This window comes from Leptonotus elevatus, chromosome 13 (genome assembly GCF_054856555.1).
Source record: "Leptonotus elevatus isolate MCC_2025b chromosome 13, RoL_Lele_1.0, whole genome shotgun sequence".
NCBI classification, from domain to species: Eukaryota; Metazoa; Chordata; class Actinopteri; order Syngnathiformes; family Syngnathidae; genus Leptonotus; species Leptonotus elevatus.
The window spans coordinates 22,492,543-22,508,224 of record NC_141251.1 but is presented as its reverse complement, the minus strand read 5'-3'; the positions used below and the strand labels follow the sequence as shown (position 1 = coordinate 22,508,224).

The 15,682-nt window shown below is 41.5% G+C and overlaps 1 protein-coding gene across 1 annotated transcript in view; it reads right to left on the bottom strand.

Annotated features, from left to right (window-relative positions):
• Positions 1-1,394: 1,394 nt before the first annotated feature.
• Positions 1,395-15,682, bottom strand: part of LOC147164213 (lysosomal cholesterol signaling protein-like) — a 27,855-nt gene continuing 13,567 nt past the window's right edge. The window contains exons 3-19 of the mRNA XM_086092556.1: positions 14,842-14,989; positions 14,389-14,518; positions 14,137-14,321; positions 8,844-8,996; positions 8,700-8,767; positions 8,254-8,425; positions 7,816-7,971; positions 7,508-7,591; positions 5,387-5,510; positions 5,216-5,300; positions 4,439-4,526; positions 3,934-4,180; positions 3,792-3,869; positions 3,558-3,715; positions 2,845-3,005; positions 2,643-2,780; positions 1,395-2,505 (exon numbers count right to left, since the gene is read on the bottom strand). Of these exons, the coding sequence (XP_085948682.1) occupies positions 2,457-2,505; positions 2,643-2,780; positions 2,845-3,005; positions 3,558-3,715; positions 3,792-3,869; positions 3,934-4,180; positions 4,439-4,526; positions 5,216-5,300; positions 5,387-5,510; positions 7,508-7,591; positions 7,816-7,971; positions 8,254-8,425; positions 8,700-8,767; positions 8,844-8,996; positions 14,137-14,321; positions 14,389-14,518; positions 14,842-14,989 (2,224 nt within the window). The 3' untranslated portion in view covers positions 1,395-2,456. The remainder of the gene's footprint in view (positions 2,506-2,642; positions 2,781-2,844; positions 3,006-3,557; positions 3,716-3,791; positions 3,870-3,933; positions 4,181-4,438; positions 4,527-5,215; positions 5,301-5,386; positions 5,511-7,507; positions 7,592-7,815; positions 7,972-8,253; positions 8,426-8,699; positions 8,768-8,843; positions 8,997-14,136; positions 14,322-14,388; positions 14,519-14,841; positions 14,990-15,682) is intronic.

Sequence of the window (15,682 nt, the reverse complement as noted above, 5' to 3'; positions counted from 1 at the left end):
AGAAAAAAAAGTTTAGCAGGATTCTCACTTTATTCTCAGAATTCTGACTTTAAAGTGAGAATAATAGTAGCACAAATAAAGTCAGAATTCTGACTTTAAAGTGAGAATTCTGACTTTAAAGTGAGAATAATAGTAGCACAGATAAAGTCAGAATTCTGACTTTAAAGTGAGAATTCTGACTTTAAATATGGGTTGGTCGAGCCTCCCTTGTTTTGCCCTGGAGGTGCCTCGTCTGAAAAAGGTCGCTCCTATAATTGTACCCCATACATTTTGAGGTTTGGGTGCAAACCTCTCGAATTAGGGGACTCGGTCCCCTATCTACAGCGCCCCTAATGGCGGCAGGTCACTTTAAAGTAAGAATTCTCACTTTAAAGTCAGAATTCTGAGAATAAAGTGAGAATCCTGCCAAACCTTTTTTTCTCGTTTCACTGTCCCTAATCCTCTTCCATAATATCTCTATTTTGGAATAAGAATTAAACGGATTAAGCCACCTGTTTTCAGACATCCAAGGAGGTTGACATTTAATGCAGCGCTGCCCCCGCTGTTAAAGCACTTAAATGTCTTAATAATATTTGACAAAACAGTGTACTTTTGTTTTACGTGTGTGTCTGAGGATGAGAGATTGTCGTTCTCTTCTTCTTTGACCAAATTTTGTAAATGTGTAAACAATGCTACTGTAAGTCTTTTATTTTTTATTTTTTTATCCATGCCAACGAAAACGCACAGTAAAACGCACTTATGAAAACCTGTTTATTCTCTTGTACATTTTGCACTCACATCATGCACACACGCACACTTTTCACATTGGCGGAGATCACGTGCCTTTAGTCAACATAATGTGAAGGCACACGATGATATTCATATTTTTATATAGACACATATTAATGGGGATCCTTAAGCAGGATATGTGCCATTTTTTAAACACAGATTCTGATTAAAAGTTTGCAAATAATAAATAAGTTTGAATAGTAATCAAGTCATTTTCCAAATTAATCATCTTGTTAACTTCACAGTAGGAATTAAAAATAAATCAGCAGCAACTTAAACAGTACAGTTTATACAGTGCTTTCAAATCAAATGAAAAAGTTTAAACTTGGGAGTTCAAAGTTGATGTCAGCTCTGTGACCATCAAAACAACTGAGTAGAGAGTGAGTAATTTAACGTCATTATTTATTTATCTTAAATTAATTGGTGTATTAGTTTATTTAGGTGTTTCTTAACTATTTATTTTCACTGTATTTGACTGAATTTCACTTTACTGAATCGTGTTATATTTTACTACAACTATATTCTTGAATCAATTAACTATCACATAGTATTTAACTCTGGATTTATTTTTATTATTTTATAATTTACCCTTTGTTTTAAATATTTGTAATGTAATTTCAGTTAAGTTTAACTTTATTCACAGTTTATTACACAGTGATGATTTAATTTACAGATTAAAGACAGCAAAATATTTTTTAAAGGAAAACAAGGTGGAAGTGGACCAGTCACACAAGCTTTGATTTCAGATCATAATCCGATACCATGGTGCATATAAATATCAAATGCATATTGCATATTTGAACAACGGGGACTACCACAGGGGACTACCACAACAACACTAGTGGAAATATCAAGCCGAAATATGATTGATTAAAAGCATTTGTACCATTTCATTGACAATGAGATACTGTTACTAATATAAATGTAATATTTGAAACATGTTTTGTTGTGTTGTATAAATTAATGACTTAGTTCAGTTAGTAATGCTTATATTCTGGATTGAAAAGAAGGCTTACTTTTACATGCTTTGCTTGCGTGGTGATAATTCACTTATTCAGTTTTTTAAAATTTAATTTTATTTAATAGATTTTTTGTTTAAGACATCTTAAATTAACTGATTTAATTGTATTCATTAATTAAACCTTGTGCGTGAAACTTCAAAGACACACGGTGACATCTAGTGGCTCTTTTCAGCACGACGTATATCATAAATATGCTGTAAACATAACAGAATAAAATTGGATTAATACGCTAATTTCCATTGTTGTAGCGGGTCCACAATAGATAGATAAAAAATGTCAGGGAAAGCCAACTAGAACAGCTGAACTTCATTTGGAGTTAATTACTTAAACGGTCACATTGATGGTGGATTTTTTTTTTTTAATGATTTATCTATTTTTTTCTGTCATTTGAACAAGGGTGTGTAGATTTTTTATATCCACTGAAGGTGTACCTAATGTGTCAACATTGCATTTCCAGTGAATAAAAACAAAGCGTGTCATTAGAGTTGGAGAGGGGTGAAATTGAGTTGAAGTAAAGTTAGCGATTATCACGAGGGATGGAAGAGCAACACCTTAAGGCACTTTTGGGCGGTGAGGGGAGAGACGTCATGGTGGCCGCTGCCTTTATGTGTCAGGTAGAGGTCATGCTGGTGTCGGCGCCATTTCTCCCTGAATGGTCCGTCGGTATCAGAGCAAGGATTCGCCAGTCGGGGCACTCGAGTTCTCCCCTGAGGCACTAGGAGAGAATGAGTAAATAGAATGTAGGAAGGACAACAAAAGAGAAGGGCAAAGAATTAGTGGCAAGAAGAGAAACAAATATGGTCGAGACATGCCTGGAAAAGTAAAGATAAACACACACACACAGGTCCATACCTGTGCACATGCAGCAGCCCTTGCACACAATGCTCCTTGTGGTAGCGCACAAACTGCGTGCAAGTGAGCCGGACTTCCTCGCGAGCACCTCCCGCCGGACTGCTGCGGTCCGTGTCTCGTCCTCGCCACACAGACAACCTGCCAGCACCGTTCATGTGATTGTGACGCGCTAATGGACGCCCGGCAGCGGCGGTAAACTCACATCTTTTTGAAGGGGAGGAGGATGAGATGCCGGTCCAGGCCGAAGATCCCGAAGGACAGGAAGCCTTGGCCGTAGTTGGCCACGGCGCAGAAGAACTGAAGCTCCAAGTACAGGTGGCCGGGGTCTTTGTTTAGCAACCACCACAGGCAACTCGACAGGTTCTACACAACATAGAACAGAAAAACAAACATACAAGAATTACTTCATCATTTATAGTCTAATAGAGCTGGGTAATACATCGAATGAATTTGATTAATCGTCATTTTAAAAATCGAATTGTTAAAAATTTGCTAAATCTTTAAATCGAGTTTTGTCTTCTGGATTATTAAAAACTGTTGTTCTTATGTTCAGTTCCATCCAAATGTTTTCGTGAGTTGTAATTTTGCCCAATGCAACTACTTGTGGCATTTAAACACAAACAATTAATGTTAATTTTATGTTAAAACTGATTCAATCAGAGAATCAGTATACATTATTGTTGTTTGAACATATTGCACAGAATTTATTTTTGAATTAATGAAACCTTTAAATAAAGGTTTTTGGGGTTTAGGGGGAAAAAAGGGGCGGGAAAAAATTTAGATTTTATTTTTGGGCCATATTGCCCAGCCCTATATTCTAATATATAAAACGAAATAATTTAAAATGTATTAAGTAAAATGAAATTGACACATTCTATATCACAAACTTAAAATATGAAAAATTGAAATTCTCACCGCTAGCAAGCTGACAAAAAGCAGGAGACAAAGCAGAATGTGTCTGACTGTCTGCTTGTCATCTGTGGCTTGCTGACGCTCAGGTGTTGTTAAGTTCAGTAGATGTTCTGAAGAGGACAAACTCTGCTGCTGCCCGTCGCACAGCGTCCCCGTGTGGCCTGCGGAGGATATTACATGAAATCCCAAACATGAGGAAATTATATTGTATAGAATACTATAACTTATATTTCATGCCTGTGCTGTTGCCATGGTTCCTCTGTATGCTGGTGATCATATCCGGCATGGACTGGAGTGAAGGAGACTTATGGAGGTCTAACACAAAATGATTATCAATAAATACACTAATTTAAATGATCCTCCCCCAGAAACACAATACCTGAATAAATACTGTAGCCAGAAGGTGAAAGTTCTGCTGACTGCTCTTGTTGCTGCTGCTGCTGCTGTTGTTGTAGTGGGTCTTCCACACCAGCAGGGGTCCTCAGCTGCTCCTCACTGGAGGCAGGTAGTGTAGCCCGACTCAGGACGTGGTAGCCTCTTTGCTCTCTGTCTCCCTGGCTAAGGCCCATCAGAGAAACAGCAGCCAGCACCAGGCTGACTGACAGCACCGCCGCTGTGCTGATAATCTGCAGGTAAAGATTGACATTGGTACTTTTGTCATGGGCTGAATTGGTTCATTTTAGAACATTATGCACAGATTCAATGTAATATGGGGGGGTGGGGGAGGGGTGTTCAAATAAGATAATTTAATGAAGTTATAATTTGCATACCACTAGAAGGAGCCTGCATAACACATTTTGATCATCATTGTTTTATTTACTGTATTATCACTAGTATTTTAATCAATTAACTACATGAACAACGACAGTAAAAATGTTAGTAACCTGAGCTTTTCCATAAAAGAAGGCAGAATCGATGGAGTCGGTCCTCTGACCCACTAACAAAAGACCTCCCACCATGAAGAAAGGGACCCTGAAAACATAAACAACGATGATAATAATATGTAATGTACATGGACACATTCTTTTGCTGGTCAAAGTGTCCAGTCTTACATAATTACAGTATATATGTAACCAGTTATTCATGACATCTGCCAATGTGCACAACAGAAATGAAGGGAATGATGAGAAAAGCTTGTTGAGAGGCTGCTGCTATATAAATAAAGTTGAGTTGAGTTATGTAATGGTTTGTAAAGTATAATGTGTACCATAATTCTGGATCTTTGGGCTACAGCTTTATATTCACTTGTAATCAACACCAGAACATGCTAGAATGTACACAATAATAAAGTGGTGTAACATAAAAACTGTATTAAGGCAACTATAATTAATGAAAAACGCAAATTTAAATTGTTAAAACTCAACTATTAATTCATGGCATAGTTGTCTAATACGTCTAACCAATAAGACAAAAACATTTATGTATAATAAATCTGGTATTGTTTATTGCAATACAGATTATAGTAAAAATAATAATAATAATAATAACATGAAAAAACACCCTTGAAAAAATGATTGTGATCCCCGTCAATATAGTGATTAGGATTTAGTAGGCAATTAGATAATTTTTCTAAATCGCACATCCCTGCTCTCTTAAAACAAAACAAAAAATAAATAAAAATAATAAAAACTGATCTTGTGCAGTTTTACTGTGGAACTCACCCCCAACCCAGAATCATGAAAATGGCCGGACGAAGCCTGAGCAGATCATCTCTGCTGGTCAGAGCCAAGCACAACGGGATTAAACCTAAAAATTGAGTAGAGGAGAGACACGGTTAGAGGTTAGTATGCAGATTAGCAGGATCGCATCAAAGTGTAGACATACAAACTCGCCTGTCCAAATGTACGTGCTGTAAAGAGAGCCGTAGAGCAGCGCAAAGGCCAGCATTTTGCCTGTCAGATTATCCTCTCGTCTGGCCAAGAAGTTCCACAGGATCATGCTCACACACACCAGGAACTGAAACATAGACCAACGTGATTAGGTTACAAGACAAAACTTAAAGTTGAAGTCAACCTTAAGCATTTGTTGACTAATGATAATATGTTATATGTAACCCTGCTAGTCTAAACATGACATTCTGATTAATATTGCATTTGTGGAATATGAGTTATGAAGCAAAACCCAGCCGTTTTTATCCATCTTTGCCACTTACTGTCGACTGAAGATGACGCCCCCTGAGATGGATAAAAAACAGCTGGATTTTGCTGCTTAACTCATATTCCACTAATGCAATATTAACCAGAATGCCATATTTAGACTAGTGCTGTATAGCACAACTATAGTCCCAAAAATTAGTTTGACTTCCCCTTTAACTCTTTTACCGCCAAAAACGTAAAATAACGTTTAGTAAAATCCTACGGAGGGGTGCCAAAGACGTTATAAGACGTTCACTATGGGGTTTTTTTTGTTTTGTTTTTAAACGGGTGGAGGAAAGCCTTGGCCAGCTGTGCTGAAAGTATCAAGCAGATCTAGTTAGTATAATTACTATTTTTGGCCCCTAGATGGCAGCGATGACTCTCTTTGGACAAGATTGGGTAGGCGTCAGTAGAAGACGTGAGGTGGAGCTAGAGTGTTGAGGGGAGAGTGGCTGCGAAAATGGCGACCGGTTGCAAGCAGCTCACGCTTGAGCATTTTTTTCAAAGACGAAAAGCATCGACCAATGCTAAAGAGCACATTGATGACGACGATGATGATGATGGTGACTCCGAGCTTGACGCCGAAGTTGGAAGCGTTGACGCGGCGGCTATGATCACGTCGTAAAGCCTCACCGGCTAGCGATGCTAACGGCAGAAAACTAGCACTTCTGCACAGGCGGACGTTCAATAGGACGATGAAGAGTAGTCGAAAAGCATCGACCAATGCTAAAGAGCACATTGATGACGACGATGATGATGATGGTGACTCCGAGCTTGACGCCGAAGTTGGAAGCGTTGACGCGGCGGCTATGACCACGTCATAAAGCCTCACCGGCTAGCGATGCTAACGCCGGAAAACGCGGAGCACAACCGAGCACTTCTGCACAGGCGGACGTTCAATCGGACGATGAAGAGTACCCCGAGTCCAATGCATATTCATCGGAGGAGTGGGTACAGTCTGATCACAGAGAAGACACTGGTTCTGGACTACGATGCCACCATGAATGGAGTGGATAAGATGGATCAGAACATCTACCACCCGGTATAGGAACTGAAGGACATGAGGAAGCCAGACGTAACACCACCGTAACGTAACCGTATCATGATCCTGATAGTAGACGTGATGGCAACATGGCCAAACACACACTGCAGTATATACTTGCTATTCCCTGGAAAAAACGGCCGGCAAGAAAGTGCACGCGAAGGGGCAATCGCAGTGAAACTAATCTGTTGTGCAAATCCTGTTGCGTCTCCTTGCACGCAGGGGAGTGTTACACACAAAAAAAAACTGTAGTTGAAACATCCACATAATTGTAAATAGTACCATAGTTGCACACATTTGTAAATAGTTTGCCAAATTGTTGTGTCAAATTGTTACACTGTGGAATGTAAATAAACGTATTTTGCTATCAAAAAACACTTTTTCATTGTTGGTGGTAGTGTTTTACATAAGTAAAGCACTGTTTAGATGTTTGTGGCATCATTCATGGAAAAAAAAGGTGTCAAATTCACTAGAGTGCATGAAATAATATCATTTCACTAAAAGCTTGATTTCTCCGTATTTTGGTCCAAAACAGAGCATTTGGGTAAAACTAACCATTTTCTATTGTTGATTACTGAAAAACGGAATAAGGTAGAAACAAACTTTTTTTTTCTGATGAAAGATGTCCATAGTCCAAACACAACATTTTCTGTGGACCTTGAAAGATCAGTCAAAATGCTTAAATCGGCTGGCACCCACAGCATCCCTTTTCTGAAAACGTCTGGCAGTCAAAGAGTTGAAAAGTGATATTTTACAAATTTATATTTGAGGCAGACCTGAGCCAAGAAGAGATTTAAGGCAAAGCGATGAGGAAGACACTTGAATTTCCCGCTGAGCAGCATCACAGCGATGGTCCAAACCTGCGAGTAAATGTACATGATCATTAAAATAATTTGTAAATATTACAAACTAAACAGTATGTGATCTTTGTATAAGACAAAACATAATTTCATACAAATAATAATAAAAGCGACCATAATTCTGTTTAAAGTTTCCTATGGGGGTTGAATAATGGTTGAGACCTTAAAAAAAAAAGATAATCATTTTGTCATTTAGTGTGTCTGTTTTGGCCTTGTTGTCATACCAGCGCCAGCAGGCATACGATGCTGATGTTGAAGCTGACGTTCTGAAGCTCGGCCACCAGAGGCGCAGGGTCCATCAGCGGGATGGTCAGCAGCCAGGCCGAGACGTACATGATGGGCGCAGAGAGGAATGTACTGATGACCATCCCTGACGTTACCTGAACGACGACATTGCAGCAAAGTCAATGCTTAAACGTGAAAGAGATGCCAACATGTATCAAAATTAATTGTAGTAAACAAAGAGGTGTCTTTTATAATGCTAGTAGCTCACATAGTATATGGTGGTTGATGTTTTTTTGTTTTGTTTGTTTTGTTCTTATGATCCTCTCCGACATTTCTATTTTAGCGGGGGCTTATTTATTTCGGAGATGTCAAAGATGTCTGACTTATGTCAAGTCACATGACCCGAGTGTCCCCCACCTCTGCTCACAGCTACTCACCACCTCCAGTTCCATGCCGTAATGTCCAGCGTAGATGGCCACACTGGGTGCAGTCGGGAAGACGCCGTAGAGGAAGGCAAAGTTGGACAAGCTGGTGTGATTGGCGCTGCTACTGTTAACGCCCACATCCAAAATGTCCATCATGTCTTTGCAGAACAGCGGCATCACCAGACTGAGGGGACAAATTGAAGAGTTCAAACGCAAAAGCCGAAAGCACCATTTTAGACAATCAATTGGATTGGAGCTGTGTGGTTTTGAGATTTAATTACAACAAACTACTTTGAGGGTTCTTTTCGATAAAATAACCTGGAAACAGAAATATAAAAGCTCACCTTCAGTTATTAGGTTTATTATTATTATTATTACAATATTTAATTCTGGATACTATTCTCATTTTTCCGGTAATACATTTGAGTTTTTTGTGTGTGTTTTTTACTGCCTCTCACAGTTTAGCAGTGATAAGGAGAATCAACGCGACGCCGGTGTCTCGTGTTAGTTTCCTCAGTTGTCCAACCTGCAACAGAAAGATATATGTCTCTCAGTCACGTCCTGCAAAATGCTTCATAATATAAAATTGAGTGTGAACCCACCATGGTGAGACCCAGGTAAAACAAAGCGGCCCCTCCGAAAGAGTTAGCCAGGCCATCAATGAATTGTGACAGCATGTCAGGGATTCTCTGACCCATAGCAAAGTGTGCGGCGATGCCCACCACCACCATGAAGACGATCGGGTTCTTTAACACCTGGGGAAGAAAATCTATTAACTCTTTGACCGCCATAAACGTTATAAAACGTTTAGTATAAACCTACGGAAGGGCGCCGAGGACGTGAAAAGACGTTCACTATGTTTTTTTTGTTTTTTTTTGGAAACGGGTGGATGAAAGCCTTGGGCAGCTGTGCTGAAAGTATCAGGCAGATTTAATTAGTATAATGACTCGTTTTGGCCCCTAGATGGCAGCGATGACTCTCTTTGCACAAGGTTGAATGGGCCGCCCACCGTGGGCTAGAGCTAGAGTCTTGAGGAGACAATGGCTGATGATGCAACAATGGCTGATCAAGCAACCGGTTGCAAGCAGCTCACGCTTGAGCATTTTTTTCAAAAACGGAAAGCATCGATCAATACTAAAAAGCGCATTGATGTCGACGATGATGATGACTCCGAGCTTGACGCCAAAGTTGGAAGCCTTGACGCGACCGTTATGATCACGTAGTAAGCCTCACTGGCTAGCGCGGCTAGCGCTGCTAATGCCGGAAAACGCGCAGCACAACCGACCGGGTATTCGATCGGGCGAAGAAAGATTTGTCGAAAAGCATCGACCAATGCACATTGATGATGATGATGATGGTGAATCCCGATGATGATGGTGAATCCCGAGGTTGACGCCACAGTTGGACGCCACAGTTGGACGCGGCCTTTATTCTCACGTCATAAAGCATCACCGGCTAGCGCTGCTAACGCCGGAGCTGCACATGCGGACTTTCGGTCGGACAATGAAGAGTAACCCCGAGTACAATGCATATTCATCGGAGGAGCGGGTACAGTCTGATCACGGAGAAGACACTGGTTCTGGACTACGATGCCACCATGAATGGAGTGGATAAGATGGATCAGAACATCTCTTACCACCCGGTATAGCAACTGAAGGACATGAGGAAGCCAGACGTAACACCACCGTAACGTAACCGTAGCATGATCCTGATATTAGACTTGATGGCAACACAGACTGCAGTATATACTTGCTATTCCCCGGAAAAAACGGCCTGCAAGAAAGTGTAGCTTCTGCACGCGAAGAGGCAATCTGTTGTGCAAATGCTGTTGCGTCTCTTTGCACGCAGGGGAGTGTTACACAAAAAGAAAAACTGTAGTTGAAACTGTGTGCACCACAGTTGCACACATTTGTAAATAGTTTGCCAAATTGTTGTCAAATTGTTACACTGTTGAATGTAAATAAACGTATTTTGCTATCAAAAAACACTTTTTCATTCTTGGTGGTAGTGTTTTATAGAAGTAAATTTAGGTTTAGGTGTTTGTGGCATCATTCATGGACAAAAAGAAGTGTAAAATTCACTAGAGTGCATGAAATAATATCGTTTCACTAAAAGCTTGAATCCTCCGTATTTTAGTCCAAAACAAGCTAAATCGGGTGAAACTAACCATTTTCTATTGTTGATTACTAAAGAACGGAATAAGGTAGAAACAAAATTCCTTTTTCTGATGAAAGATGAAAGTTCAATCTTTCATTTGGTAGTATGTGTGTTTCCATAGTCCAAACAGAACATTTTCTGTGGACCTTGAAAGATCAGTCAAAATGCTTAAATCGGCTGGCACTGACGGCATCCCTTTTCTGAAAACGTCTGGCAGTCAAAGAGTTAAGAGTAGACCACCAAAACAAGTCTCAAAAAGCAATGCTTAAAAGGACACAGGATGTCTACCATTTTGGTTTGAAGGGTCATCTCAGGCTACTTTTGGCCATTTTTGTGGGTCCTTCAAAATAAAATTAGACTACAATTAGAAAAGTAAAAAAATTCAGGCCTTGATGTTTCACTTCGCAGAATGAAATTTGGTAAGCTTGTTAATCATAAGTAGACCAACATAAAGTTCAAGATGTCATCCCTGAAAAGTAGGGATGCATCAAAATGAAAATGTTTGGCCGAAGCCGAAAAATGCTTGGCCGAAAAGTGAAACGCTGAAAAAAAATTATGCCAATTTTTACTAGCATTGCATTTATTATAATTAATTAAAATTATAATATTGTTATAAAATATTTATTTAGCACCGGCATTTTAACAAAGCACAATATAAATTGAGATGTGCCCACACAGCAGACATGTTGGCTAATGGTACATTAAACATCAAATGAGGGTTGAGCATTTTCTGGCGGTGCGATTGCACTTTATAGTCAATGTAGTTCGCACAGGCCGACACGGATGCGTGTGGCGGGACAAGGTGCGGCACACTTAAAATCCGCACATTCACATATTCACCAACAGTTAAAAATAAATAAATACATTTGTTCGCACCAGCTAATCGGCTTCGGGAACGGACTGCAAAGTCACACACAGCGCACTGTACAGGTCTGTCGCCACCCGGAGATAGCGGTAAGTGTTTCTGTGTTTAAAACTGTTGATAGCAATAGTGCTCGCATTAGCTAAAGTATTTAGCACGGCCACCGGAATGCTGCTGAAAACGTGGAAGCGTTCGAGGGGCTCTTATGAAAAAAAAAAGGGGGGGGTGCTGCAGGAGAAAGAGTGGCTCACATGTACTGCAGTACACGGCAGTTCTGTCTTTTTTCGACCCTCTAAAATGTTGTACACCAAGCGACGACCCTCTCCTCTTATGTGCGCAATAACCCCCCCGGAGGGGGCCCCGCTGGTCGCTCCTCTTAACTCACTGCACTAGGTTTGCACAATACACTTTTATAGACATATAGGGCACATAACACACTTTTGGGGGGTGGGGTAGGGTGGAAACACCGTCTTCGCCCTACAACTCCCCTCCAATTTTAATGCACCACACAACTGTGGTGGGGGGGGGGAGTGTCGGGGTGGGGTGCCATCGGTTGGGGACCGCAGTATAGAGCAGTGCTGCAGTACCCTGTCCGTGTCCCCGCCGCCCCCCCCCCTCGTTTATTTTTTTAATGCACCACATACACTCACTGACATACCTGGGAGGCGGGTGGATCGGAGCGTGGGGATATCATTTCCCTCTGCTCCGGTTCACCTGCTCCCAATTTTAATGCACCACACACACACACTTGTATATACACTAGGTGGGGTCACATTCAAGGTTTAGGGGTAGAGTTCGCCAGTCGGCGAGCTGGCGGACTCAGTAACAGGGTTTAGCTTTCACTAAGAACGCTGGAGTTGGGGGTGTGTCTGGGGGCTTGGGGGCCTGGGGGCGGTTGGGCCTGGGTTGGGGTGGATGGGGGGCTAGGGGATCGTGGGGGGAGCGGGGGCTGTGGACCGGTGGGGTGCTTGGCGGGCCTGCAGTGCCCTGTCCTGCTGTGTTGGGTTGGGGGCGCGGGCCGTGTTGGGGTGGGGGGCGCTCCTGCTCTTGGGTTTGCTCTCCGGCCGGTGGCCCTGGCGGGGGCCGGGGGTCGTCCTTTGGTGCTGCCGCGGCCTGGGGGGGCCCTGAGGTGTTGCGCTTGCTCTGTCCTGGCAGGGGTCGACGGCTCCCCTCTTTGGTGGAGATTTTCATGCATGCCAGATCCACCACACCAGCATCTATCGAAACTCAGACGCAATCTGCTTCTTCCTCAGGTCATTGAATCGGTGGAGGCTGGTGTCTGTGGATCTCACTCTGCTTCGTTTGTCCCTCCTTCCTTTCCTCAGTCTCTCCTTTGGTCTCTTGAGGTCTCCCTGATTTTTTGGATTTGTTGGAATTTAGATGTTTCTGGGGTTGGTGAAGAACTCTGTTTGGTGGCCCGGTGGGTGGTGTCTGGTCGGTGCTGGATTTCACCTTCCTTTGTTTTCTTTGGTCCTTCCTCGGGTCTCCTGACGGCGGTGTTTGGTTTAGGTGAACGGTATGGGATTTTTTTTTTATAGGTTTTTGGTGAACTAACGAATACGCACGCACGCACGCACGCACATACACATTCTCACCCACATACAAAAAAATAATAAAAAATTAAAATAAAATAGCAATGATGATGACATTACCGAATGAACAATACTGAGCTCTTTTAGAAAAGAAAAAAAAATACAAATAAAAAATAACCCCCCCGGAGCTGCACCGGTGCAAATTCACATGGTGAAAAGCCAGCGAAAAGCGAGGCAGACACTCACCCCCGCATTCGCTGTTTAATTCAAACAGACGCTTGCTTGCAGCGTTTTTTTGCTTGCGTCAACACAACCTAATTTGGCCATATTCTTTCAGCTTTCATTTTATTTCGGCCACCGAAAATGGCAAAAATAGCCATTTTCGGCCCCAAAATTTTGGTGGCCGAATATTTGGTACATCACTACACAGGAAGTTAGCCATTTTGGCCAAAAAGTGGTCATTTTAGGTTCCTTTTGACCATTTCCATCAGCCCTTCAAGACAAATATTTCCGACTGAAATAATTTGAAAATTCAGCCCCTGAAGCCAGTTTTGTCTAGCACCATGAAATTTGGTAGGTATGTCTGTTAACTCATTCACTCCCAGCTATTTTCTCTGAAGCAACCCCCTTCGCTCCCGGCTGGTTGACTGGAATTTGACTGATTTTGAAAGGCCCACAGAATATTGTGTTCTATTGCTATAAAAACATGGAACGTGCTAAAAGAAAGATTAGAGTCTCTTCTTTCATAAGGAAAAAAGTGTATTTCTATCTGTTTCAGTTTTGCAGCAATCAGCATTAGAATATAGCTAAGTTTCATCATTATTCACAAATCTGAACTGTAGGTAAATTAGCTTGTTGCAACATGGCCCTGGTTGATCTCTTATACTCTGCTGCCATCTGTTGGCCGTTTTTGTAATAACCATTGCTTGAAGCGTTCTCTTCAATTCAGAGGCTGCATCAAAGCCTTCTGTATGCTCTAACATAAAAAACGTATAAATATATTTTGGGGATCATGTCAATGTTTAAAATAGAACGTTTTTATGCGTTTTTGGGAGCAAATGAGTTAAGAGTAAACCCACCAAAAAACTCTCAAGAAGCCATACACAAAAATACTCAGGAAGTCTGCCATTTTGGTTTGAAGCAGCTTTTTTAGATTCCTCATCTTATTTCCAAGTATCCTTCAAAAACAAACTTGCTACAAAATTTGGAACGTGTATTATAGACAAATTGGCAATGCAAAAATGTGGCACTTTTTTGCCTAATCCATTTAATATGCAGCATGACATCAAAATTTTGATTCTTTTCAGTATTCTGCTTTGATCAAGACTGATAGTGATATAGTACCTGTAGGGTGACGACCGCCAGCACTCTGGCTGTGCTTTGCTCCACATGGTGGTCGGTCCGCCTTCTCCACCTGTGCACCTCGCACAGAGCAAAACCGATGGGATTGAGCAGCATGAGCGACACGGGGGCCACCAGGTAAATGTACTGCAGGTACTCTGGGTACGTGCTCCGATACAAAGCATCCACTGGGGAAATACAACTAGTTATAAGTCTGAACTCCAGTACTATACATTTGTTTGTGTGGGACCTCACCTATTGGATAGCCCAAGGCAAAGTCGTTGCTTTGCGTGGCAAAGATGGCGTACAGTCCGGCTTTGCCATACCTGTTTTCCGGACTGGCAACCATCAGCGTGAGAACACACACCAGCGTGAACACAGCCACCTACACAAAGTTTTTTTAATTGTCAATGATCAGTACACTACACAAATATTTGATCATGCAAAATAGTAGAAGACCATCGCAAATAAGATGCAATAATATTCTGTGTTTTTCACAGAGAATAAAAAACATATTTCTGTGAGTATTGTTATGTGCTCTGAATGTCAGTTGGAGTCATTGTGAGTGTTTACATTTTGTGTGTGTAAGATTGTCCCATTCAAAAAACGGCTAATGCTAGTGCATCGGCAACTGTGGCTTTCCTTGCCCACATGCGAGGGCATTATAGTACCTTAACTGATTCACTGTACTCCCGAGTAGAAGCTGACCTTGGCGAACAGGACGCTCCACAGGAAGGACCAGATGACATTGCCGAACTCCAGCAGCACCATGTTTTTGAAAAGCAGAGCCGGGAGGGCAAATTTAGACACGAAGTTGCCCAGACCTTTCGCCTGGTTCTCTGTGATCACGTCAGTCCTGTGCGGGGGCAAAAAACTCTCAAATGACACATTCTCAAGCAAGTTCATGTTTTATTTTAATTGTGGGAGTGCTGAAAAGCATTCCCACATACAGTATGTTATTTGGATTCTTTATTATTATATCAGGCACATTTTATTCTCTACACTTTACTCTCACACAATACTTCCAATTTACACCGTCCAAATTACACTTTGCTTCAAAAATTCACGCCTTTCGGGGTATAAGTCTGATTCCACATTACGTACGGTATTGGCACAGTTTAACGTTAAATAGCAACTTTTTCCCATTCATTTTCAATGGGACAGACATTGAAATTTTCACGCCCACTTCCATACATACAACTGATCATCATTACCAGCTCTCTGATACTACGCACTTGGTTAAGTGCTTTGTCCAGTCACCAGGACTTCGCAGGTTCAAATCCCACCTCAAACTGTACATTGCAAATGTATCCATGGCAATGATGCTAAGTGATTACATGCTAACCAAATAACTATATCAGGAAATGCATTATAATTTCACTGAAATTATTTAACGCATGTGTCCCCATTCAGCGTTGCTCTCAGCATCAGATTTCACATTTAAATATGAATACACAATATGCCATTATTTTAAACCTGACATTCACTGGCGGAGCCAGAGGGGAGGCAAGGGTGGCACGTGATATATCACTGCACGATCTGTGACGTA